Source organism: Hippocampus zosterae, chromosome 1 (genome assembly GCF_025434085.1).
Source record: "Hippocampus zosterae strain Florida chromosome 1, ASM2543408v3, whole genome shotgun sequence".
Classification (NCBI taxonomy): Eukaryota; Metazoa; Chordata; class Actinopteri; order Syngnathiformes; family Syngnathidae; genus Hippocampus; species Hippocampus zosterae.
The window spans coordinates 8689771-8717586 of NC_067451.1; the positions used below are offsets into that span (position 1 = coordinate 8689771).

General features: G+C 43.7%; 1 protein-coding gene across 2 annotated transcripts in view; it reads right to left on the reverse strand.

Annotated features, from left to right (window-relative positions):
• glra1 (glycine receptor, alpha 1) overlaps nucleotides 1-27816 on the reverse strand; it is a 48332-nt gene that overhangs the window by 8143 nt on the left and 12373 nt on the right. The window contains exons 3-8 of one of the 2 annotated variants that reach the window (XM_052068765.1): nucleotides 22114-22152; nucleotides 13050-13117; nucleotides 9444-9667; nucleotides 6030-6112; nucleotides 4871-5008; nucleotides 801-1015 (exon numbers count right to left, since the gene is read on the reverse strand). In XM_052068765.1, coding sequence (XP_051924725.1) covers nucleotides 801-1015; nucleotides 4871-5008; nucleotides 6030-6112; nucleotides 9444-9667; nucleotides 13050-13117; nucleotides 22114-22152 — 767 coding nt within the window. The remainder of the gene's footprint in view (nucleotides 1-800; nucleotides 1016-4870; nucleotides 5009-6029; nucleotides 6113-9443; nucleotides 9668-13049; nucleotides 13118-22113; nucleotides 22153-27816) is intronic. The other variant, XM_052068839.1, reaches the window with a different exon arrangement.

Genomic DNA, 27816 nt, shown 5'->3' on the forward strand with positions numbered 1-27816 from the left:
CTCAGCTGTGCTGTGTGATCATTATTGTGACAGCTGAACTGCAGCGGAATCACGGTTCACTTGTTCAATTTTTAGAGCGCATGAAGCACCTAATGTCCACAAACCGGCGCACGTTTGCGTGTGTGTGTGTGTGCGCGCGCGTACACTCTGTTAGTGAGTGTGTGTTGGGGATTACAGCTTCCCTGGACATAATTATACAATCCTATACTAGGTCACGCAAGCTATGACTGTTTTTCTTTCTTTAATCTGAAAATCCCTCACAGGAAAACATTTAGTTGTCTTTTTTTTTTAAACTTCTTCTCTTTTTTTGTTCATCTTTTCCTTGCAAGAGCACATGGGCTGTGTTTGGATTCAATGACTCATTCTCGACTCACGAAGCGCTATTTCAAGATTTTTTATTTCGTGGACTCTACAGTGAGTCTGATAGTTCCACGAAAAAAAAATGCCTTTGTCGTGATTATGAGGGAGTCAGAAATGAGTCAGCGATTCGGAATTGTTCGTCACTCGCCTCCTACCTACATACAAGTGTTCGTACCTCAAATCTGCGCTTACAAATTTAAAGCAAAGAAAAATTTGGTGATCCGGCGGCTCGTGTCTTGAAAAAGTCAGTTGCTGTACCCGTTTTATTTCCTATAGTGGACGATATTGTTGACTAAAAATGAGCTATCCAGTGGATAAGCTTGAGTCGCTACACATTTCAAAAGCAGTGTAAAATGACCGACTGACTACAAATACGGGACGCCAGCAAGTAGCTCTGAAAAGGCCTCAGTTTTTTTATTGTTTGTTTTATTGCGGCTGACCTTGGGCAGGGACGCCCTGGATCCCGAACTCTGGGTGGTCATGGTGAGCACGGTGGTGATGCCCAGGCCCACTCGGGCAGGGGCGGCGTCCATGTTGATCCAGAAAGACACCCAGGACAGGATGACGATAAGGAGGGACGGGATGTACATCTGGATCAGGTAGTAACCCATCTGACGCTCCAGGTGGAAGCGGGCCTCGATGCACGTGAACTTGCCTGAATCACAACGACATTGCAGCAACATCAGGAAAAAAAAGAACACCAAAGAAGGACATCCAAAGCTCATCAGGTGCGCCAATTTCACTTGACCGCTCCAGAAACGACCATTCCGTCATGTCAAACTCATCTTACAACACTACCTGAATAAATAAACGGACGCCTCGGATGGATGATTTGATTTAAGAAATGAGATTTATTACAACAAACACAAAAGCCACACAAAAATTGGTAATGTTGCATACTGGTATTGATTCTCTGGTACTGGTTTAAATGTTTACACCTCAGTTTATATCGCAATGTTATTGTAAGAGGATTCAATTTCCCGTATTTTCTTCACTATAAGGCGCACCTTAAATGAATTTTAAAACTGTTTCCATACATGGGGCGCACCGCATTATAAGGCGCATAGAATAGAAGCTACACCAGTGGCTGCACTTGAGCTATGCATCCACTAGATGGAGCTACACTAAAGTGAATAAAATACAATGCGGCTTTATTTATACAGAGCCTTCACAACCTCTGCAGCTGTAACAAAGCCATGAGAACTGGTCACAAACATGGACATGAAACATACAAATACAAATGGCATTACAAAACAATAAATGAAAGACAAAAGTAATGAAGACAATTGATTCAGCAAAAAAAAGGCACACGAACCTCGCGGGCTCACATCCACAAGGGGCTAAATATCCTTAGAAGTCTTGCTTGTCTCGTTCTTCCTCCGTTTATTCAGTAATTAACGATACTTTTGGTATTATCTTCATTTCATAACGGCTGCGCAGAGCTCTCGAAGTAGTTGTGTTTTGAGTGTGTGTTGGCAAATGCAAATGTCAATTAGTGTCGGGCAGAACCCTTTATAAGGTTTTAATCGGTTCCTGCTAATAATCACCGCGAGATGGCAGAGGAACACTAACAGGGCTATAAAGAGACTGTAACTAACACTATATACAAGGGCACACTGTCAGATTTGGGGAAAATTGAATGCATTTAGGAGCGCCTTATAGTGCGGAAAATTCGGTACACTGTAAAATGAACTTTCAGACAGATTAAAGTGCTCTATGAATAGGTTGGCTTGAGTTGGGTCTGCACCAACTGCGGCGAAAGGAGGACATGAGGAGACTCAAGTTGACGGCGGAGGAAGCAGACGAAGAGTCGGAGAAGGTTCAAGTCGGCAGTCAGGAGATGAAGGAGTGAGGAGGCATCTGTGCCGGTTGAAGCGTGAGGTGGAGTTGAGGAGAAAGAAGTTGACGGTGTAGAAAGCAGTCTGCCATCTTTGTCATCTCCGGCAACATCAAAAAGCAGGAAGTAAACCACAGCGACAGGAAGTCAAATGGCCGCCGACGGAAAAAAACACGGCCGACGCCACACTGGAAAACGTTCATGTCGCACAATCACAACAATTTTCATTGCGGCTGCCTCTCGATTCTCTTGACAGTTGACGGAAATGTCAGTGAAAAATCCCAGTATCTCAGTCTCTCCATGTTTACAAGCAAAAGTTAAAGGGGCACTCCAGGCATTTTTTTTTAGTCTAAACATGGCCTTCTCATTAATATTGCGTTGATAGATTGAAGGATTTTCTTCCATCATTTTACCGCCCTCTGCTGTCGACTGAAACCGACGTCCAAAGTGCCTTCAGGCGGCTCGCATTGCGAGCATCACAGCTCACCTCTTCTCTGCGGTTGGTCAAATGATGACAGAAAGGAAATCGCAATTGTTCCCCTTGTGGGAAATGTGGCCTACAGGTGAGCAGATTGGCCTTTCCCAAGACGGCCCATCCTCACGACGCATTCCGACAGAGCTACAAAATGACCACCTCACAATTCACAACCCTGCCACATCTCCACTCGCTACGTCAACAAACCCTTAGAAACGCGCCCCGTAAGATGGCTGACCGGCCATTTAATAAGCACCGTCAATATCCGCAACAACCTTCATATGCCTCAAATATCAAGCGGGGAGGAAGATGTAGAGGAGGTGGAAAAAGAGGGTGCTGCAGCTGGATTTATGCGGACGATACACTTGATACGCTTTTAAGTTACGTCCATATTTTCCATCCCAGGACAAGATTGAAATGATTCCTCCGTGTGTGTGTGAACTTTAATCAATACTGTCCAGTGGAGACAGAATAAGGTGTGCTACTTAATAAGCTTTTCCAAGTTGTGCTGAGGAGGCCAGTGGAATTTAGACCACAACATTCCAAAAAACAACAACAACAAATACAAACAAGTTTTCATGACATTTACAGCTTTTTTTCCCCCTAGAATATTTTCCATTTTTTCCTCAGGATTGGATTTTATTCTTGCATTCTTCGGTACTTCTAGCTTTACTTTGTTCTTTCCTTCTTTTCTGAACTCTTTCCTGCCCACCTTTGCCTTTTCCTTACTTCCTTTCTTACCTCAGACGGAAGGTAGATTGTTTCCGAGTCGCGACTGTTCTGACGGTAGACTGTTGTACAGTAAAGGTAGTTCTGACTGTGTTGAGGGTACAGTAGATTGCTGTGCAGTAATCATGTGTCTTGCAAGCAGACAGTTGTCCAGCAGTGGTAGTTGCGACTGTGGTTAAAGGACATTGTTGTTGAGTCAAAGGGAATCAGTGAGTGGTAAAATTGTGATATTGTGAAGATCTTGTAAAGAAGTGACAACAATATTCTCAAGGAATTTGTGGCCCGAGGTGCAAAAGACGCATTGCGAGGTCCAGCGATCGCTCCTGATTGTTCCCGTTGTCGTTGTTGTGGTTGTTATTGTTCCTGCGGCGGCGGTGTGCAGGGCAGGCGAGTTGTGCAATGCAGCAGGCGGCGACTTAATTAGTATTTCAAGAGGCTTTTTGTCGCCCACTCTTTGTGTTGCCGGGCGGAATCTCTTCTCTCGCATTCACACTGCAGCTAATAAATCCCAGCCCCTTACACCAAAAGAACAAAACAAAACAACAACAACAACAACACACCTTCAATACCGCTTTATCGAGCAATGGGAGTCAGCCAGCAAAACACACACACGTGTGCATATTGAGAGAGAGGGAGGAGATAAGAAGTAAAGGAAATGGAGAACTGTGTCCTCACTGACACAAACGCGAAAAGGAGCAACAAGCCCCTTTGGCGATGGGCACATGACAATCAAGGAGGAGAAAAGAGGAACGTGGAGGAACACAAAAGGGGGATGACCACGCTACAGTAGGCATCGTGTTTAATGTAGATTGCTGTCCAGTGGAGGTAGTAATGACTGTAAGTAGTTAGATTGTTGTTAAGGGTTTGTGTAGATGTCCAGTTATAGTCGTAGTAGTTGTGATTTTGTAGGTAGATTGATTCCCGATAATGGGCGTAGTGACTGTGTTAATGGTAGATTGTTGTCCAGTAGTGGTAGCAGTGAGAGTGTGGTACATGGGTTGTTGTTCACTCGTGGTAAAAGTGACTGTGTTGGCGCTAGATTGTTCTCCAGCAGTGATAGTCGTGAGTGTATTTAAGGTTGATTGCTGTCCAGTAGTGACAGTCCAGATTGTGTGAAGTAGATTGTTGTCCAGTCGTAGTAGTAGTGACAACGCTATCGGCGGTAGTGGAAGAAGTGATTGTGTTGTCGGTTTACTGTTGTCTTGTAGTGATTGTGTTGTAATTGCGTTGAAGGGAGAATGTTGTCCAGTAGTGGTTGTAGTGACTGACTGTGTTGTGAATAGATTATGGCCCAATTGTGGTCATAATGACTGTGTTGAAGGTAGAATGTTGCCCAGTAGTGGTGGAAGTGATTGTGTTGTAGATTTATTGCTGTCCAGTGGTGCTCGTCGTTACTGTGTGGGTGATTGTTGGAGGTAGATTGTTGTGTCGTAGTGGTCGCGGTGCTAAATTGCGTTTCGTTGACTTACCAGTGTTGTAGTGTTTGGTGCAGTATCTGAGGTCTTTTTCCTCCTTGAGGATGAACTGAGGCAGCGTCAGGCCGTCCGCCACCTGCACGGCACCTTTCTCGTCCCACTCGAAGATCAGGTCGTTCATCGTGTAGCCAACTGAACACCCACACAAACACACGCGTACACGTTAGCTGAGCGCCATTTGCACGTATTCATCATATTTGACGACTTGTAGCTGCCTAATGTGGCGTCGATGGGGTCAAATGTCCCCGTTTCCTTATTAAGTTTGACGAACGCGGCTCTATTCTTGTTGCTGTTTAGATGCGACGAGCAAAGGTGACAGGATGGAAGCGGGACAAAGGATGTGGTCGCCATGGTTACGGAGTGATGTCACGTCTCTGCGACGTTGGCGCCGGGCCGAGGGCGCGTCCGCCGGCCCGCTGCGGCGCTCCTCCTTCCCAGTCGCCTCACGTTTGCGCGCACACATCTACGGCACACGCCTCGCTCTGTTCGTGCGTGTGTGCGCACGCATACCATATGCGCGTGTACGGATATTTTAACTGTGTGCATCATGTATGTACAGGAATGTGTGTGTGTGTGTGTGTCTGTCTGTGTGTGAAGAGAGTACGTTACAAATGCATGCGTGTACACAAAATGTGCGTCTACGTGCATATTAAAAGCATAAGTGTCAGCGTATAACATTTTTGTGCATACTTTGTACGTGCGCGTACTGCGTAAAATGCACACGTGGATCCTGTGCGTATGCTTATACAGTATTGGAAATGTACGTGTGTGTGTGTCTATTATAAATACTCTGTGTGCTATGAAAGTGTGTCTTTGCACTGTGTGTGTGTGCGCGTCTGTGTGCTGTGAGTGTGTACCATAAAGTTGTGTGTGTGTGTGTATATACAATAAATGTGTGGGCGTATCTGTATACCATATTACACTCTGTGCGTGCATATTCTCTCTCGCGCGCGTGTGTGTGTGTGTGTGTGTGTGTGTGTGTGTGTGTGTGTGTGTGTGTGTGTGTATAACGTCTGTGCGTGTGTGTGTGTACTGTGTGGATACTATAAACGAGTTTGCTTGTACTACTTGCGTGTGTTTGTATCATCATGTGAATGTACATTATCAATGTGTGTATGTGTGTGTTTGCGTGTACGCGTGTGCGCACACTCACAGCTTTCCAGCTGCATAATGCACGTTTGCACATCCATCGGGAAGTTCTTCAGATCCATGGGACAGGCCAGCACCAGTGTTATTCTGAGACACACACACACACACACACGCACACACACACGTTGCTCAGAAGATTCTGTTGATCTCGATCAAACATCATGACTGCGTCGCAACAGGAGTTGTTGTTCAATTAATTCAAAACAAACCGCAGTTGCCTCGACTGATCCCCGTTTGAAATGAAAGAGTTTGTGCGTCTTGCGTAAATGAGGGGAAGCACAGTGCCAGAGGCCTCAGCGTCTGCCTCCCACACGAGAGGTTCCAGGTTCCATTGCGGGCTTTGCGTCAGTGTACGAAGAGCGACACGACCGAGCGGGCGATGCGCCGTAGCTCCGCCTGTAATGCGGTTTTTCCGTGGCAGGGGGCAATAAAATCGGGATAGTGAAAAGGGAGAATCGTAAACTGCCGTTTCTGCTCAAAGCTCAACGGTCGAAGCAGCAGAGGACATTTTGAATGCTTTGCATCATGTTTTACATCGGCCACGAATGACACCATACTCCTCATGTAGAATACTAATAATCAAAAAGTTGCCTTTTTTTGTGGGGGGCGGGGGTAATATTATGAAAATGAAGTTGTTATGCCTCCCCACACAAGGTTTCAATCTTTCAAAGAAGAAAGACGTATTTTGTCGGAATAAAAAGTCACAATTGGATGAAAATAAATATATTTTTCACATGTTGACACATTTCACGACCATTTTTTGTATTTCTTTGTCCGATTTAAACGATTCGGTCTCTAGTCTGTTCAGCCTTTTCCCGTTCCCCCAAATCTTCACAGTTTTTTTTTTGGTACATTTATTTTGTTTTCAAAATAAAAGTCCAAAATGATTATTAAAATGTGCCTTCTGTATTGATTTGAAATGAGACAATTGAAATAATGTCCTTCCAATCATGGAAAGTTCAAATATAATTGAAATATAATATTAAATGATTTAAATAGGAGAATGTAAATCGTATTTTTGTTTCACTTTTTTGGTTTGTTGTTGAATGTGGAGTACTTAAGGCATAACTGCATCGTGACTTTTCATTTTGGGATTGTTCTTCATGAATGGCCTGACTGCTGGTCGCGAATTCTGCTGCCCATTTTGATTTCAATTAATTTCAATTAATTTCAATCCGGGCGGCCCGGTAGTCCAGTGGTTAGCACGTCGGCTTCACAGTGCAGAGGTACCGGGTTCGATTCCAGCTCCGGCCTCCCTGTGTGGAGTTTGCATGTTCTCCCCGGGCCTGCGTGGGTTTTCTCCGGGTGCTCCGGTTTCCTCCCACATTCCAAAAATATGCATGGCAGGCTGATTGAACACTCTAAATTGTCCCTAGGTGTGAGTGTGGGCGTGCATGGTTGTTTCTCTCTGTGTGCCCTGCGATTGGCTGGCAACCGATTCAGGGTGTCCCCCGCCTACTGCCCGAAGGCAGCTGGGATAGGCTCCAGCACCCCCCGCGACCCTAGTGAGGATCAAGCGGTTAGGAAGATGAATGAATGAATGAATAATTTCAATCCATTAAACTTGTAAAAATTAGTTCGTGAAAGAACAAACTCTGAATGTTGAGTTTTGTTTGTTTGTTTGTTTTTTTCCAATTCAGGAGTTTCTTTTCACCCCCATAAAGCTTTCACAAATTCGACTTTCAGACTCGCAACAGTCAGCGGGCGCATTCGGAATGATCCAGTCGTAGGGCCCCGCAAAGTACGCCTCTCGGGACCCTCTTTGTTTAGCGAAGGAGTGCGTTAAAGAAGAAGACAAGCGCAGTTTAATCACGCTTGCAAACGGGGCTCGATTGTGCCGCTGTGAAAGGCCTTCGTAGCTTCTCCTTCGCCGTCTGCCGGTGGCCGCCATGATGGACGCCGCACGCCGCCGGAATACTAAGAAGCTCCGTAGATTACCAGCGAGGCGAGGCGAGGCAATAAAAGGGAACGGCAGGAAGAGGAGGAGGTGCGACGAGTCGGCTATAACTCCCGCAGCCTTGAATTGGACGTCAGCGGGACGTGATGAAAAGAAAAGCGGCTAGTATCGCTCTTGACGCATTGATATAGTTCCGCAGGAACGACGTCAAGGTCTCTGCCGCGCTGTAAAGTGGAAGCCATCAAGTACGGCCTCAAACTGCATCAAAGTGCCCGAAAAGTCTTTCCTCAAAGCTCATTAACATTCATACACTTCCTGCCAGCAAGTTCAAACGATAAAACACACAGCAAGTCACAAAAACATGACTCATTTTTCCGGAACGAAAATTAAAGCTGACTCATTTGCAACGGGCCATAACGTGAAATAGTCTGCATAGCTCAGTTTTTTTAACCTTTTAATATTTTTAAACTGTTTAATCTACAAAATTAAATTTGGTAGCTATCAAAAAAAATCTTTAAGGTTTTGTCTTTTAAAAGACACTTAAAAGATCAAAATGGCAGCTTCAAGCCAACATGCTGTCTTTTTCAGGCATGGCTTTTCGAGAGCCTACTCATGATAGACAAGCCTACCAAATACCTGCTAGATTCCCACTTTGCGGCCTGAATTTTCCCCCAAAATCAGATAATAACTCTAGGAGGAGACCATCTTTGAAGGACCCTCTGGAAGTGTCTAAAATACCCACGTCAAACCAAAACAGCAGACTTCCCGCGTCTTTTCAGGCATGCCTTCTTTAGACTTTTTTTGTGGACCTACTCATGATAGACAAGCCAACCCAACTACATGCAAACTGGCTTTGGGGGCAGAATTTCTTCATTTCTGGGAATGGCCAAAAATAAGCACAACATGGCTGCTTCAGATGAATATGGCAGACTTCCTGTTTCTTTTCACAGGCATGACATCTTGATATTTTTTTGTGGGTCTACTTGAAATAGACATGGTTACCAAATTTAGTGCTGTGACACCAAGTTGGCTTTGGGGCTTTGTTTCACTGGTAGGCACCCTTGTTTTGGCCCCTTTAATCAAAATGGCAGACTTCCGATGTCTTTTGGGGCATGGCTTGATGAAACTTTTTTGGGGTCTACTTATGATAGACGGACAGACCTACCAAAGTTTATATTTGGACTGAATTTTCAAAAGTAATTCCAGTGGCGAAGATGCTTGGAAATGACCCACGAGATGGAATGTTGAAACGAGGGCGGACTTCCTCTGTCTTTTCAGGTGCGTCTTTTTGAGATTTTTTTTTGTGGGTCTTCTCATGAGTGACAAACCTATCAAATTTCATCTTGAAAAGTTAAACTGGCTTCAGGGGCTAAATTTCAGAAAACTTCCACAGAGCGCAATTGCTGCCATTTTGAAATATGCCAAGGAATAAAAACAACAACTAAAGCAAGCCATGTTCCGCTTGGGCCCAAATTAGATGAATAATGTCGCTAATAACACAAATTGTAAAATGTAAGTCACCGTATGCTGTAGAGCACATTTCCGTTTTTGGAGATGCGCAGTAACTTGTTGTCAGTGGTGACCTCATGGAAGTTGGCTCCTTTCTCGTTGGCAAAGAACAAGTCAGGCTTCCAGATCGAGTCCAACATGGACGGGTCCAAGTCCAGAGAGTCGTCTGGGTATTCGCTGTACGCCAGGCGTGGGTCGTTCCACTGCTGCCTCAAGAAGATGTTCACTCTGTAGTCCTGTCAACATACAACACACGTGAGCTACTTTTCCCAAATCGGACGACAATCGATATGAGCTAGCTTCACCTGCGCCGCCGCTAATTTATTAATACGACTGGAATTAATAAATTAGCCTTGATTCATCCAGTTAATGCAATTGAGAACAGATTGCAAGGCTCCTAATAAGCGGATTTGCACTGCAGTTTGTGAGTCAAAATTTGCATTTTGTATCCGACTCACCGGGAGATGACATGGAGTAATTAACATAAAATGAAAAAGCCGTGCTAATTGCAAAGCTAACCTAAGACTGGCATGTAACTGTGAAACACCAGAATTGTGTTTCACACAAGTGCTTGGGTGATGAGCAAAAAGTCCTTTTCCAAGAAGCGAAAAAAAGAAAAAGAAAAAAAACTTCATTCAAGCCTTAGAACTCGGACGGGTATTCAAATCGGGTCCTTATCTTTTGAATCAAGTGTCTTGAAGGAGGGAAACATCTCAAACATGGAGGATAACGGCCCCTGAGGACCGGATTTGAACAACCCTGCCTTCAATTGTCATTTGTGATGCTTACGCGGCTGCAGACAACGGCGCAACAAAAGGCAAAAAAAAAAAAAAATCTAAAATAAAAGCATCACACTGTACAATGCGATGGACTTTCACCTTAATGTCATACATGATGTGACATCATAGCACATGATGAACACAAGGCTCAAAAGAGGTACAAAAAAAACTGTTGCAGGTATCATGTAAAGTAGCCCCCACTAACTTTTTGCAATGAATGGGGTGTTCCCCCCCCCCCCCCAACCCTCGCTGTTCCAGTTGTTTGGGAAAGAAAATAATTATCATTTAATCTTTCATGTGATAATAAGAATTTTTATAAGTGGTAGCCTTCGTGGAGTTGCATTCAAATCAAGGGGAGATAAGCGGGCACGCAAACACACACACACACGCGTGCACACACTTGTTATCACGGGATCTTCTTAATGGATTTAGCGCCGGGATAAAAGATGATAAATCCGATTAGTTCCGTACTTTGTTGTTTTTCTTTCTAATCTGCTGGCATGGATTAGTGGCTAGTCATTGTTCACTTCTCTCTCTCTCTCTCTCTCTCTCTTGCGCACGCACATACACAATAGGTGATTATGAAATTAAATATGCTATTTCAGAGGTACATGTATTAATTTACAGAAAGCTGCATCTAGACTTTACACCGATCTGATTGACTGGATTGACATGGGTGGATATTTTGCATTTTATGCCAAATTGCTCATCGAGTGCCAGGTCATAATTTAGGCAACCTATTAATGACGTCAATTATAAGAAGAAAACAATCTCATGCACTTCAAGGTCATTCTGTAGCGCCACAGTGTATTCGGTATGTGAGCCGGAAAACGAATCTGGTTTTTGGTTTTGTCGCGTATTGTGTTAGCAGACAGCCTTTGCACCGGAAGTTCCACCTTCGCGCCTTTCGAACATCCAATCCAATCACAAACTAATAGAGATCGTGTCGATCCTTTTTTCCCCCCTTTTTGGACTGGTGAAAAGTCCGAAAAACATTTTATTTACGCAAAACAATATCCAGTATGGAGGCTATTGGTTTAATTTTAACATCTCTTTCAAGAAAAATAGCGTTCGTCACTCAGCATCATTGATGTGAACTTCCAGCCACACCAAACCACAAATGCGATCAGGGCAGGCGTGTAAATGCGTGAGACACGGAAGTAGCTTTTGTGATTAACAAGACGCATTTAACATTTCGTCAACGAGGATACGAGCTCGACTGCGGTAATAAAACAGAAGACACGTTTGCTATACATGTGGGGAAAAGATATGATCCGCGCATGACATGAATTGGGCATCCCAGCTTGAGCAACACGCCACACGTGCACGCTTGCTGCTCCCTTTTATCGGCGCTAATGGAATTTCCGTGTAATGATGCCGGCTCAATTGACTCCTTGGGGTGGGGGGGTGCGGACGGGGGTGCAAATGTGGGCGGCCAGGTGATGCGCGAGGCGGATTCAATGAGGCGCACGGCAGCAGCAGTGGAATTAATTTAGGAATTCCGCAAATACCTTGTAGGAGGACAATTTGAAGCTTGTCGCCAGTGTGAAAATGAACACAGAGTGGATTGTTCTGTGTTCTCCCGTTTGGAGCATTTCTTGGCTGAAAGTCGTTATTATTATTATTTTTTATGCAGGCGCATAAGGTGTACAAAACCGTTATTTAATTTTATTCTATTTAATTTTAGTTTTTTACAAAATGCACTAAGGGGTGGCACCCAAATTTCTTTGGATGCAATACAATGCAATCAGTCTGTTGTGGACAATAAAGGCGATTCTGATTCAGATTCTCTCTGAAAAGGCGCCTTATTTCAGTCACTCAACTAAAAAGTGAAACACGTTTTGCACCAATTCACATGGGTATATGAACAAATAAGAAACGGTAAATCTGGGGTATTAGTCGTCTAAATCCTGCCCCACCACTCCCACACCGAAAAAAGTAAATAAATAAAATACAACCATGAACTTCTTTACTTGGTGTGTAATGAATCTAGATACGAATCTCACTTTTGAATCGAACCGAATTTGAGATGCAACAGCATCCTTGTTATAAACTGATTTTTTTGTTTTTCAACACAAATCCATACTATCTACATTTCTGTCTTCATTTGCAGGTGCATCTCAACGATACAACAATAAATGAGAATTAAATTTTAGGGGTTCAATAAAAAAAAAAAAAAAGAACATTATTGTTCGGCAGGGCGGCCCGGTAGTCCAGTGGTTAGCACGTTGGCTTCACAGTGCAGAGGTACCGGGTTCGATTCCAGCTACGGCCTCCCTGTGTGGAGTTTGCGTGTTCTCCCCGGGCCTGCGTGGGTTTTCTCCGGGTGCTCCGGTTTCCTCCCACATTCCAAAAACATTCGTGGCAGGCTGATTGGACACTCTAAATTGTCCCTAGGTGTGAGTGTGGGCGTGGATGGTTGTTCGTCTCTGTGTGCCCTGCGATTGGCTGGCAACCGATTCAGGGTGTCCCCCGCCTACTGCCCGGAGACGGCTGGGATGGGCTCCAGCACCCCCCGCTACCCTAGTGAGGATCAAGCGGTACGGAAGATGAATGAATGAATGAATGAATTATTGTTCGGAGTGAACGGAATTATAAACTGAAAACTAAATCCGTACAAAATCGTGACCTTTGTCATAGCAATTATAAATTGACTGTGATGTAGTTTCACCATTACAATGGGCCTTGCCCCCCTCCCCCCAGCCCCCTGAGGGCAGGAAGAACTACACTTTGGCCCCTGATGAAAATGAAGTTTGACATGGCTAATATTTGTACATGCAGAGAACATGATGGATTTATTTTATGCGTGACATTTCATCAAACAGAGGGAATTATTTACCATGGTAGTCTCAGCGATGGAGCCAAAGCTGTTGATGAAGATGTTACAGGTGACGTTGACAGGAGGACCTGAGGGGGAGGAGGGGAGCACACAAGACACATCAAATCAAGAGAACATTTCAAAAATCACCAATTTGAGCTCAAAATCATCACGTGTATCTACAATCATTTCAATTTCATAAATACATATTAAAAAAAAAAAAAAAACGTAACATTTTCCGGCGGGGAAAAAAATGGCAGTCTGAATTTTGTCCCACGCAGGTTCAAATCCTGCCAACAACATCGACATCAATAGATGGCTGAAATAAGACGCAGACAGACAAGCGCATTTGACGAGCTGCTTCTTGACTGCACACACAGACTTTTCCAAGCGCCCAGGGCACAAATAGTCCTCGGGAGTCCACGTCCATTCTTGGAAGCGTGAAGGCAACCAAAACATCGAGGGAGAGCTCAAGAGTGCAAACATATTTTTGTACAGTTACACAACCGGGTCAGAGTGACCACTTTTCTGCTGTGGCTTCCCATTAGTTCATTCTACTTTGTACCGTTTATTCTTTTGACCGTTATACTGGGCTTGGCACTTGCACAAAATGGCTGCTTCAAACCAAATGGCTGACTTTCACCTCAATTATGGTCCAAGGGCCTTCGACTTTTTCGAGTGTCTCTTTACCATAGACCCCCCCACCCGCACCCCATTTCGTTTAAATGAGACTTATATTCGGGGCTCTTTGCTTTTTCATTCTTTCCAGGGAGTACTACTGAGTGACTTTCGCAAGGTTTTTTTTCTCCAAACCCCCAAATTCCTACATTTTCAGCCAGGACACACATTTTTGCAAACATTTTTGGGACGTGTTGAGGCCCTCAAAAAGCTATTCATTGGATAGAATGATATTGATAAACAGAGATTTAAATATTTCGCCCTAAAACATGACATATGCAACGGGTCTTCAATGTAGGCTCAAAAATATCAGCATCGCCATCACTTGATTTGTCCGCTGTCAAGTTTTGTTGTCGAAAAATACATGACGTACGATCGTAACATATCAGACTTCTCTGTTATGTTGGGCTAACGACATTCGACTGAACTCTCCATTTGTAAAAACGGTACCAACAAGAATCACATTTGAGCTGCTATTTAAGACTAAAGATGTAGTGTGACCGTTCTACCTGAAAATCCGTTACAGCAGAAGTGAGCACACCGTCAATCAGTTTGTTGTGGACAAATACCAGACGCAGCACATCAAACTTACTCACCTCTTTCATTTGTCTAACAATAATCGACTGAAGTCCCACATGCTAAAACAGACCGACCGATAAGCGCATATCAATTGCCGTATTTTCCGCACTATATAAGGCGCACCTCAAAGCATTCAATTTTCTCAAAAGCCGTCAGTGTGCCTTATAATCCGATGTGCCTTATATATGGATAAATATTCTCATTTTTGGTATTGTAAATGATCTGTAAAGCACTTTGTTACAGCTGCAGCGGTTGCTAAAGTTAATGAAGCTGTATTATATTGTATTCCCTGCATAGCTCCATCTAGTGGATGCATACCACAACTGCAGCCACTATTGTAGCTTCTATTCTATAAGGCTTATAATGTGGTGTGCCCTATATGTGATAAGAGTTTTAAAATAGGCCCTTCTTCAAAGGTGCGTTTTATACTCCAGAGAGCCTTATAGTGCAGAAAATATGGTCCTATTTAATATTAACATGGTGAAGGTTTTACCGGAAAACCCGTTACATCCCAAATGGAAACTTCAACTTTGAGTCTACTATGATGCACACACACGCACACGCCAGTCAAAGTGTTTTATTGCCCTTCATGTGACACCGCCGTCAGCCGCCATCTCGCTGAAATATTAACACAGATGAAAAATCCATGTCATGAGACCGGCGAGGACACCGGCGTCCATAAATGTGTTTCAAAGTCAAACTTCCTCCTTCATAAACATCACTCTGCTCTGCATGTGTGTGTGTGTGTGTGTGTGTGTGTGTGTGTGTGTGAAATCAAAATCAGTCTTCACTGGGAATGTAATGGGTGTACAAAATTTTATTTCATTCTCCTAAATAGTAGTTCATTGGTGATGATTGTTGATTCTTTTTTTTTTTTAGCTTCTGGGTCACCAGTCCAACGTTATTAGTCTCTAACATATCAAGTAGAAACATCAACTATGAGTCCACTTCAAATGTGATTACAGCGGGTGTGTGTAAATGGCAGTAAATATCGGCGAGTGCATTATCGGCCTGTACAAACATGGCGGCAAACAAAAGTCTTGCGCCGCCATGTTGACTCCAACCTCTAAACACGCCGCACTTGTTTGTTGGACTTCTATTATTTATGGGCTTTATTTGCCTTCAGGGTCACAGTAGGTTTTGGGCAAACACACTCATACACGCACACACGCCGGTGCAGGCAGGCTCACACACTGGGTCGGGTGCTTTAATATCATGCTGCAAGTCGGTGTCTAATTCCACAGGCGGGCCGAAGGAAGGAGTCTGGATTACTTTGATGGCCAATTACTCTCCCTGTCAGCGTGTGCGCATCCCCGCAGGCGCTTTCCCTCTGAGTGCGTGCGTGTGTGTGTGAGCAGCACAATGGTGGTCCATTTAAAGGAGGAAGGATGGTGTAAGCGAGCCAAGAGGGCACGAGTGTGGCCAGTTGCGATTGGACCGTGGATGGCATGACTGAAGGCCGGCGAGCTGGTGCCTTTGTTGTTAAAGTAGGGAAGGTAAACCTAAAGAATAACAACAACTCGATGGCCAGCACATATCGACAGGGACCTCTAAAAAATAGAATGTCATAAAAAGAAGATGGCACCTATCGGACCCAGACAGAACCTAAAAATCCACAGAACATAAAGCTTTTCTGAATCCAGATACGACCAGGAGTGCTACAGAACCAAGACAGGTAGAAAACCTATCGAAGCCAGAAAGAACATAGCTTTTGTGCCTGTATTACCCATATAGAACCCATTGAACTTCATAGAACAATCAAAAAACACCACCACCCTCATGATCCTGAGCGGAGCGCTTGCGGATCTTTCCGAGGATGCAAACAAGCAAACACAGAGACTTTAGGCTGAGCTCGTTAAAGTAAGGAAGAACCCCCACCCTCCCTGAATTTGTGACTTAATGAGGATTCTGCGGCTTCATTAATTATTCATGGCAGCGGCGTGCGGGAGAATTTACCTTTATTGAGCTAGTACCCACATTTACCGCGCATGCTAACAGCTCTCAGGTTGAGAAAAAATAAGAAGCAAAAAAAAAAAAAGGAAAAAAAATTGTCAGGCATCATCCAAAATTGAAAGGCTGGCACATTTTCTGTCCTGCTTCTGGAAACTATTTCAGCAAGTCGCCGAGTCCAAGAAAGAAAAAGACATTCTCGGTTGCAGCCAATCAATAAAAAAAGTGCAGAGAAGCTTTACACAATCTTTTTCTTCCTGTGAGTCTTTTAATGAAGTCGCATTTGTGACGTTGACGTGTGAGGAATGCAACCGCTGCGTGCCGCATTTTATTGTTGTTGTTGACTCTATGCGACAGCTAACACGAAACACTTCAAGCTGTTTTATTACTTCAAACTTTATCACACCGCACCACACGTACGCGCGCGCACACGCTCATGCACAAGCATACGCATACAGAAATGCTAACATTTTATCGTCAAGTCAAGAAAACGAAACGAGGAACTTTATATCGTCAGTCGGTTGGGGCCGCTTACATCATGTAACACGGGAAGGTGCGGCACTAATCCTTGTGGCGCTCCAAAGACTAAAGAGAGCACCATATTGTGACAGATCCTCAACCCTGGAGACTTTTCTGGAGGCTTAGTGATGCGACACTCTCATAATCCAAATCAAATAACACGAGTGGGTGTGGCAGTTATCCCTGTGGCACTCCGAAGACTCGCAAGTTTATTCCATCACGAAATTTAATGCCTTATTTTTGATTGATCCTCAACCACAGAGACTTTTCTGGAAGCTTAATCATGCGATACCCTCATAATTCAAATCAAATAACACGAGTGGGTGTGGCAGTTATCCCTGTGGCACAACAAAGACAAGCAAGTTTACTCCATCACTCAATTTAATGCCTTACTTTTGATTGATCCTCAACCCCAGAGACTTTTCTGGAAGCTTAATCATGACACCCTCATAATCCAAATCAAATAATACGAGTGGGTGTGGCAGTTATCCCTGTGGCACTCCAAAGACAAGCAAGTTTATTCCGACCCTTAATTTAGTGCCACATCTTGATTCATCCTCAATCCCAAAGAATTTTCTAGAGGCTTGCTGATGTGACGCCTCTGTAATGTGTACATTAAAACACAAGTTGGCAAGGCATGGATCCTTGAGACACTCCAAACACTAAAAGTTGATCTGATCAGTAAGTCAAGTGCTTTATCATGACTTGGTCTCGAGACTTTTCCAGAAACTTTGCCATGCGGTGCCTTAATACGGTTTGCATCAAGTCTGTCATTTTGCATCAGCAGGTGGGCGTAGCACAAATTCTCATGGCATTCCAAAGACTCCAGAAACCTTTTATCTGTCAGTCAGCGTCATCTGGTATCGTGATGCGTTCTCAAACCCGGCGGCCAAAGAATTTTTCTAAACTTACAGATAACTTTGATGAGCACGTCGATCTCCGTGACGTTTTGCTCCACCACAAGCGACAAGTTTTCATCCCCAGTCAGATGTAATCACCGCCGGAAAGCTCGGTAATCAAATAACAGTGCGACAACATCAAGTGTCCCGGAGGGCTCGACCCGCAAGCTGACAGAATCGAAGCGGTCAAATATTTGACTTAAGATCAGCACACACTGACAATTTAGCTGCTTGCCAGCTCCTCTTTTTTTTTTTTCTTAATCAGGCCCAATTTCAATTTCAAGCTTCGACAGGCGTCGTTAGCCATGCAGTCAGTGCACACCAGGGGAAAGTGGTTAGAAAGGGAGTTACGCATGTCTGCCCGTGTCTCTTTTATTAATGTTTCAAGTCATGTTAGGAACGAATGTTGACAGTTCAGAGGAGCACATTACTTTGGCTGCGTTTTATGACTGCCGGGTATGGTGGCCAACTACAATTTTATTTTGTTCAATCCGACGTAAACGTTCACATTGCAGGATCAAATGCGACTTATATATTTTTAGCTGAATCATGTCACGTCAACTTCTTTGGCCGCTGCAACTTCCGTCTACCTCTGGTTATGGCGCCGTCTGTTTTGCCGAACAATACCGTACTGACATTTGTTGCCTTTACATAATGTGTGGATCATATGAGCGCAACTTGTGTGTCCATGCTGTTGTTTCTGATTTATATCCATATACAAAAGGGAGTTTCATTGGAAAAAAAAAATCTGAATTGTACTGTTCACATTGACAGGGTTAGTCTTAACACATTTTACGAACCTATCAAGCAAATTTAGTTTCAGTTAGTTTGTATTTTATAAAAGCATTTTGATTGTTAATTTCCTGAATGAAAATGTCAATTTTGATGTTGATTCGGGCGGCCCGATGGTCGACCGGTTAGCGCGTCGGCCTCACGGTGCACAGGTGCAGGGTTCGATTGCGGCTCCGGCCTACCTGTGTGGAGTTTGCATGTTTTGCCGGTGCCTGAGTGGGTTTTCTCCGGGTACTCCGGGTTCCTCGCACATTCCAAAAGCATGGAGAGCAGACTGATTGAACACTCTAAATCGTCCCTAGGTGTGAGTGTGAGTGCGAATGGTTGTTCGTCTCTGTGTGCCAAGCGATTGGCTGGCAACTGATTCAGGGTGTCCCCCGCCTACTGCCCGAAGACGGCTGAGATAGGCTCCGGCACCCCCCGCGACCCTAGTGAGGATCAAGCGGTTTGGAAAATGGATGGATGGATGGTTTTGATTATTTCGTTCATTTCGTTAACTCCCCTAACCTTGTTGTGAAAAAAAAAGTGGTTAGGCTTGTTGTATCTTGAACATCTCATAGGGCTTTCGTATCTCAAAATTTTCGCAGGAGCCGAAATTGGTCAAGGGGCGGTTCATATTTCTAAGCAGCACAGCGATAAAAATAACGCGGACTTGCTGATTGCTGTCGCAGTTGTCTTGGAGTAGCGCGCGTCTTCCTGGCTTCCTATTTGAAGGCCGAGCTTGAGGCTTCTCGCACGATTTCCTTCATGTTGCTGTCAATCCGATTCTATCGCTCCACTTCCTGCCAGCTCCACACTCCCGCCTCTTAAATTTCCTGAGTATGAGATGTGTGTGTCTGTGTGTGTACAGTTGTGAGTCAACACACTAAGCCGCAAATAAACAAACCAAAGAGTGAGGGAAAACAGCCGCGCTGCTGTTTCATGAAGTGTCGACTTTACTCGGGCGAGTCATTTGAAAATCGGTAATCTCCCGGCAGCATTTTGGACCCCAAACTCACTTCCAGTCGTCGTGTGACCACTTGGACCTTCTCGCGAGATGGATGTACATTTTAGATATTTTTAAAGCGGCGACACAAAGGGGAGAGTTGAGCCCGCCCACGCCTGCGTCTCGCAGCCGCATTCGTTGTTTTTCCAAAACGTTTTCGTCCCGACGCTTTCTTTTGACGGCTTGCAACCGTTTGAGAGCGTGTCGGCGACACCTACAGGACTCAAAAGGAAAAGCGTTTTGAGACGCGTTGTCCGCCTGTGACGCAGGCGCAAATCACGACGCGGCGCCAGAGGGACGACCATTGATTCCCGCTTTGCTGCCGCCACTGGATTACAAAGATGGAGTGAGCGAGCGTGTTGTTTGCACGCTTGATAGTTTTGCACTCCTCGGTCGATCTTCTTTGTATGCACGTGTGTGTTGAAATACGTGTTTTTTTGTGCACCTAAATGTCTCACCTCAGTCTTTTACCATATGTTTGTGTTGAAACGTGTCCGTCAAAAATGTGCCCATGCGCGCATGTGTGTGTGTGTGTGTGTGTGTGTGTGTGTGTGTGTGTGTGTTTACATAAGAGCGTTTGAAGGTATGTACGTGTGTTTGAGTCTATACGCATGCGTAACTCAATGAAACTTGTTGCTGTTGTGCCCGTCGCTCAATTATGTGCAGACGGATATTTTATCTCCCGTGTGCGTGCGTGTGTGCGCACGTGTACGGAAATGTGTGTGTGTGTGTGTGTGTTTAATTTAATGAAGTGGGTTGATGTTGTGCTGTTAGCTAGATGCTTTGAATCATCTTGACAGCAAAGAAGATGTATCATGACAGCTGAGTGCGCACGCACAGGCACGCTCGCGCACACACACAAACGCACACGAGTAGACATCCAGGTTGAGTCACAGTCACGGTCTATATTGAAATGTCATCTGAAGGTAAGGCTGCGTGTTTTTGCCGCGGGCAGGATGCTGTAAACATGTCGTCAGCCTCAAAGAAAAGCAAAGCAACGTAAAGCCAAGCCAACGACTCGGTTCATAATCCGGCTCACTTGACTTCAACGACAGGCTCCGGTTCCTCAAGACTTCCGTTTCACATGTTTCATTTACTGCGTTTTTTTTTTTTTTAATATACCCCCTACGTCAGGGGTGCCCATTAGGTAGATCCTGATCTACCGGTAGATCTAAGACAGGTCCCAAGTAGATCCGAGGAGTGTCGAGAAGAAAAAAAACAAACAACCATTTGTGTGTCTTTGTACATGTTAGTAATATATTTTTTGTGTTAATATACACTGCACACTAATCAGTCTCATTTTCACAAAAAAAAAAATATTTAAAAAATAAAATAAAGCAGGTAAATCTTAAATTTGTGTGTGTGTGTGTGCGTGCGCGCGCTGGTAAGGGTAGAAGATCCCGTGAGGTTAGTTGATCAAAAAGTAGATCTTTGATCCAAAAAGTTTGGGCACCCCTGCCCTACGTATTTCCTTGTTGACGTTTTTGTTTGTTGCCTGCAACCGGATGACCGGATGTCATCTCATGGTACAAATGTGAAAAGTGCAGTCAGACACTAAAAAGTGAATTTTGCTATTGTGTCAATTTCACTTTCCGATATCGTGTATCATACAAATGCAGTGATACCTTGGCTGATGAGTTTCATTTGTTTCAATCCCTCCCGCCAAAAAACCCCACGTTTTTTTGTTTTGTTTGTTTCACGATCTTTTGAGAAAAATAGCACAGTACTGTATAAATCCCCCCCCCCAAAAATAAAACTGCGACAGCTTTTTCATAACAAATACAGTGGACCTGAAAATTCATCGCTTCCGTTTTTTTATTAATTGAAAAAACACCTTTTTTGGTAATTTTTTGGGAACCCCTGTTCTTTATGGGAAATGTCTATTGCTGGTGTTTTATTCAAGTATTTTTGGCTTCAAAAATAATGTGCATATAAAGTACTATACACACACACTCGAATTCTTAAGTCCATGTAAGGGAATAATTAAAAATATGTGGTCACTAAACTTTTTTGCTGGCAAAGAAAAACCAAAAAAATTTATAAAATAAACCTGAATGATGGCTCATATCTCTAAAACGTCGAGTCACTCGTATGTCAAGGTACCACTTATCTAAGCTGATAAGAAAATATTACCAATTATAATTCATTGCATGTCATGTTTTTTTGAGACTACAGTTTGTTAACTATAATACACGAAAATACTATACAAATATAAGAAAATTTGGTGCAAAGCAAAAATGGGTTGATTTAATCATATTTACTTTTAATGTCATTTGAAATGGCCATCTCCGGACAGTGTCCGTAAGGTACGTTATGGGACCGACACGGGTGCCATCCTGGCCAAAGGCCGTCGGGCCACCCATAATGTCGAACCCTGCGAAAGTCAAGCTTTGTGAATATTTTTTGGAAAGTCGTCACAATGCTTCACTTGGAAAACATTTTCAACATTTTGAGATTAAATCTTTTTTGGAATGATGCATCATATTGCAGCAAATAAAGCCGCTGCGGTTGTGGTCGCAAGTATCAAAATCACAACTAAAGAAAGGAAAACACACATGATTGCAGTTATTATTAAGGTTGGGAATGTTTTCTCACACACGCAGCATCACTGCTATGGAGGAAGGAGAAGAGGAAGAAGATTTTTTTTAAGTGTTTGTGGGGGAGAAAAGAAAAACGAAAGTACCTTTCTTGTGAGTAGCTTCATTTTTGGAGCCTTTGGGGTCTAATAAAAAAAAAAGACAATTAAACACAACACAAATCGTTTGCTGATTTATTGTTTTCTTTTTCTACCGGAGACTAACAAGAGCTTAGCAACTACTGGTTGTTTGTCCCGCTTTAGGAAAACAACACAACTACTGGGGTTTGGGAGGGGGGGGGGGGCGCTATGGCACGCTGCCATCAAGGGAGGGGGACCAGGGGGTGCGGTTGGGACGAAGGGCACGTTGGCAGCAAGGATCGGCGGGTCGGAGGGGGGGTGGGCCACATATTGTGAAGGCAGTAGCAGCAGGGCAGGGCAAGGGCGGGCGGGGAAATGCACAAGTCGAAAACAAGAAATTGCCAGGGTGCGGCGGCCGGCCATGGAGAAGATGACAAAGAGGAGGTGTGGAAGTCAAACAAGCAAAATGCGCTGGCATCTCGTGAAATGCATGACTTACTTGATCGAGAGTGATGATGCAAAGGGGGAAGGGCTCATAATGTATCAAGACTCCATGTCAAAATGGGTTCATCATTTCATTTTAGCCAAGAGCGCTCGGGCATTGCGCACAGGAAGCCATGAGAACCAAAAGCACACGGTACACATATCTGCGGCCAACCAGCAAAATATTGCGCCACATTCTTCAGATTTATTCATAAATGGCAACAACGTTGATCGAAAGTACCTCTTCAAGAAATACTTCAAATCCTCCAAATACCAGCATCATGAACGACATTAAAATATAGTTGCGTAGGAGGCCTGAGTGTTCAATTTGGCTACAATGTGTTCACAACACTCATGGATGTTGTCAAACACTTCTTAAAAATGAATATATGCATTTTTAGCCGCTTGCTTGAACAAAAGGCACAAATTAAACACAAACACGTATTCACATGCCACTTGCCGTCTGCCATGACTGACGCCGTCACTCAACATGCAAACTGGCTAACGGTTAGCTAGCCTCTCACTGGCTGAGGTCCACCCTGAGATAAACAAGGGATTATTCTTGTTTCGTCTATCAAAAGTGAAAGCAGATCTTTGAAATGTCTTATTTTGAACAAAAAAAACCCAACAACAAAGATAAGCAAATGACTGAAATTTGCAGTGTTTGTTCAATTTTAAGGGAAACGCGGCTTCATAGTTGTCAATTAATTTGCTAATAAAGAAAATTGATGTATGGACAGATGAGGTTTTTTTTTTGACTGCTTGAAACCGCATTGTCATGGTTCATTGTCATGAAAGATGGACACAGGGTGAATTGTTCTCCGTATTTCGCACTCCGTCGACTTTTACATCCGCGCACGGCCTGGCGCTCGTGTCACGCTAAACCCCGGGTTTAAGTCGAGGCTTAAAAGTGAGCCGGAGGCAGAGCTTAGCCCGGGGCTGTCCCAGCATCACGCTAGCTGACATTCAATACACGCGCATCTCTGCTATTCCTGCCGTTATGCCGCCGCTAAGACCGCAGCTCGGGTAATTAGCGGCTGGGCGTGGATAACCGCGGCAAGAGTTAGCATTAGCGTTGACGCTGATAAGGAGACATTCGCTACAGGTGTGATGAGATTCCACAAGCTGCCACGCGGATACAGGCACACTGAAACGCTCCTGGATGCACACAGCAGAAACTCATTCATTCTTACACTCATTTTTACTTTTTATTCGATTATTTTCGTGTATTTTTTAATGATAGAAAGTCCACACTCACAGTAACCTAATTGACAAAAAAAAAGAAGGTGGATTTAACATGTTCCGTTGGCCTTATTTTCAAATGAAGAGGGTACTAATGCATCCTCTTTGTTTTTCTTGAGCAAATCCAATTGACAGAATTTCTTCTTGAATGACAGCGAATCGTTTTATCTTTAGATTGTGTCGTAACGACTGTTACACGTCTGCATATCAGATACTACAATGCTAGCAGAATGCTCATGAGGACGTGCCCCATCTTCTAGTCTTCTTCCTTATCTCATTCTTCCATCCCCGATTTCCTCGTCCTGCAGTTATCACCTTCCTTTTTTCTCATCTTACTATTTTCATGTCTTCCTGTACTCGTTATCTCCCTGTTCAACTTGATTTTTATTTTCTTCCCTCCTCCAGGTTCTTATTTTTACTGTCCGTCCTCCTCGTCCTGTCAGTCTGTCCTTCATGTCTTCTCGTTGATCTCGTCCTCGTCTCTTCCTGTTTTTCCTGCTCCTCCATTCTTCCGTTCCTCCCTTCCCGTTCTTATTTTTTTTCTTATATTCCCACCTTCAACTTGTTCACATTCTTCCCATCATCTTATCTTCTTTACATTCATCCTGCCTTCCTGTCTTTACCATCTGCGCTCTTCCCCTTTGCTTGTCTTCCAGTTCCTCCCATCCTCCTGTCTTCCGAAGAGGAATTCACTCCATACCACGATTCATACCTTGATTATTGCTTTTTGATTACACCCACATGTGAGGGATGTGGGTGGCGCCACAAAGAGGTCTGACTAAGGACTAGTCTGCCTCCACGCAACGACCAAATTTAGGGCCACACCAGACCATACCGGTCTTTTGTCTCTGTGTCAGCGTTTTACATGAGGGCGTGACTGTCCGCCTCTCATTTGCATATTGCCGTACTTGTGTCTGTATTTATCTCGAGCACTCTGAGGACATCTAAAGGTTACAGAGGCTTGAATCGATTCATATAGTGTTGTGATAAAATGAACACAAAAAAAGAGTGGTGGTGTTGGGAATTTGTTCCACCTTTTAGAGAGAGAGAAAAAAAGAACTTGTATGCGAAGGATCGGCCAACGGGCGACTCCCCTGTGCACTTTCCCGTCTCCCTGTTCTTGCCGTCTTCCGCCATGTCCCAAACTGACATTTGGGATTTTCCACGTGACACTCAGAGCGTGTGCTAAGCTAAAAGCATCTGAACTTGTTCTTGGTCAGCACGACACTCGCACGCTAGCTTACTCCCCGCAGTCACCCCTCCTACCCGACTCACAACGCCTTCTCCAGCCCCGAGCTCATTACTGCCTGTCCATTCGTGGCATTAAGCGGCCATTAAGCAAATGCTGATCGCAGCAAATCAACGTCAGTGCTGACAGATCATAAAGCACAGCCCACCTGGACACATTCAGGCACAACTCGTTTAGTTAGCGTGTTAGCTGACTCTTTGATTCGATAAATCCTTGGCGCCACTGCTTCTTGTTAACACCTGGTGTTGGCCAAAGAAACTCAAAAAAGGCATTTTAAGGATAAGTTCCTCACAGAGTATGTTTTAGCAGAAGTAGCTCATGTGTAGCATCATCGAACATAATTGCATTATTTAGAAAAAAAATTAGCTAGTGTACTGGTATAGCATGTTTTAGCTCAAGTACAGCATGTTTTCACAACACTCTTGTACATTATAGCATGAGCAACGTGACAAGATTTGTCCAAGATGAGAGTCTGTCAAAATGTCAGCTGGTTGGACTGGATAATCCTACTTCTGTACCTCGATAGTTACCAAAATGTCCACTAAAAATCCCTTTGTATCACTTAGGTAGGAGGAGATGACTGAAGGATTGTGAACATTCTAACCGCTGCATAAGACCTAATTTATCGGTATAGAAGCACTAAAAATAAACACATCGGTATAAAAGCACATGAAACAGCAAATATAAAGTGTGAAAGAAATTACATGTTCCAACAGATAAAGTCATAATGAGTTATAAGGTCAACTAATAACTCAAACATAACCCTCTTGGCAGCCCTGACAAGCTGTTCCACAGCCAAGGCTTTGGTCTTACGAAAAGGCCAGTGGACCTGAGCTGCCGCAAGGGTTGAAATAATACAAGAAGATGAGTGAGATACGAGGGGCCGAGACCATGAATGTTATTGAAAAAAAAAATCAATTTTGAAACAGACATGGAGCCAATGCAGGGATTCTACAACTGGCAAATGTTACTATTCGGGAAATCAGGAAATTGGTTCAAGAGAAAAAAATCTTTGTGTGTGGTTTGTGTGCATGTGTGTGAGTGTGTGCTGGCTGTTGTCGTCAGCATAAGATTGCGTGTCAGAGATTGAGCCGTGGTGTACTAGTTTGGCTTTTTTAAGTGGCACACACACACACACACACACACACAATAAAGTGCACGATGAAGGAGCAAGTGTGAGTTGTCACGCTCTGCTGACGACACGACAGCCGTGACAGAGCGCAGACATCCAGGTCAGCTCGTCACAATTATCTTTTAAACGATCTCTGAGATGAAGATCAGATCCTGCTCTTCCTCAGACGCGTTGCAAACATCAAACACTTTCATTCATACACTCATTAGTGAGGTGGCAATGCGGAATTGCTGAAAGTTGGCCCAGTTCGGCAGCATGTTCGCGATGATGCATTCAATAAGGGAAACAAATCTGTCCAAAGCATCCACTAGCTAGCTAATGCTAAGCAAGTTTGCATCAGGACCAAATGTTTTGTTGTTTTGTCTGTAGCGGCTTGGAGAATTAGCATGAAATTGCTTGTTAAAATAATTATTTCAGCAAAATAGCAACATGAATGGATGGTTTTAGCAAAACTAGCAGTAAGTGCCCAACTGATTAAGTCACAGGTGTCAAAGTCAAGGCCCGGGGGCCAGATCTGGCCCGCCACGTCATTTTATGTGGCCCGTCAAAGCAAATTAAGCATGTCAAGTTCCATGATGCTTGCTAAAGTCTGAACCAAAATTTCAAATTGCCATGTAATCCACAATAACAGTCATTGTTCTTGACTTCTGATTTTAAAAGTAGTTATTCATCAATTTGTTGCGTGCTGTGTATGTAATATGTGGATGTGATTAAATTTTTATATGGTTTTCCAAAATTCATTACGGCCCTCCAAGGCAAACCGGAACTACAATGTGGCCCGTGACAAAAATTAGTTTGACACCCCTGGATTAAGTGGTCAGACAGTTTTGTCGGCTGATATTAGTGCTTACCAAAATGAACAAAATCGGCTGGAGTGTTGCAGATACAAACACCAATATATTCTTATTTGAAACAGTAAATGCCGTTTAGCATTGGAATCGCGCTGAATGGTGTCTTTCTGTCAGTGTCCACTAGATGGAGCGCTAACATCATTCAATCCAATAAAAACAAAAACCTTTCTTGCGATGATGTGCTTCTCATAAACAATTACAACAATGTCGGATTAGCTTGGTGTGTCAGTGCAACAGAGGGTCCTTGGCATGATGTTGCTTTGACTATTTGAAATGCAATTCTGACATGCTTTGACATCAAAGAAAGCCATTTGAATTTTGAAGTCATCACTGGGTAACTTTGACTAATGTATATATGTTTTATGCTTGAAAAGTTCTCTCTGTTGTAAAGTTCAACAAACACGAAAAGGACAAAGTCTTGTTAATCGACATTCATCTCATCTTCTTTTTTAGATGGATTTTATGTTGCTTTTATTCAGGCAACTGTTCAGCAAAGAGAAAAATCTTGAAAGCTTCAGTGAGAGCCCATGACATTTTTATCTTCACTGGAAAAAAGAATTGTCTGAAAAAAGTAGCTTAAACTCTATTGTAAAACAGTCCGATGTTCTGCCTGAGATTCGTATCGTAAAATGAAGGGACCAAAAATGAAATTAAATGATTTTGAAAAGAATTTCTGCCAGATGTTGGCAAGTAAGTAAAGTCAAATGAAACGAGCTTTCACCGTGTTCGGTGGCAAACCTATTTGCCTGTAATTGATTCTTACCCATCATTGC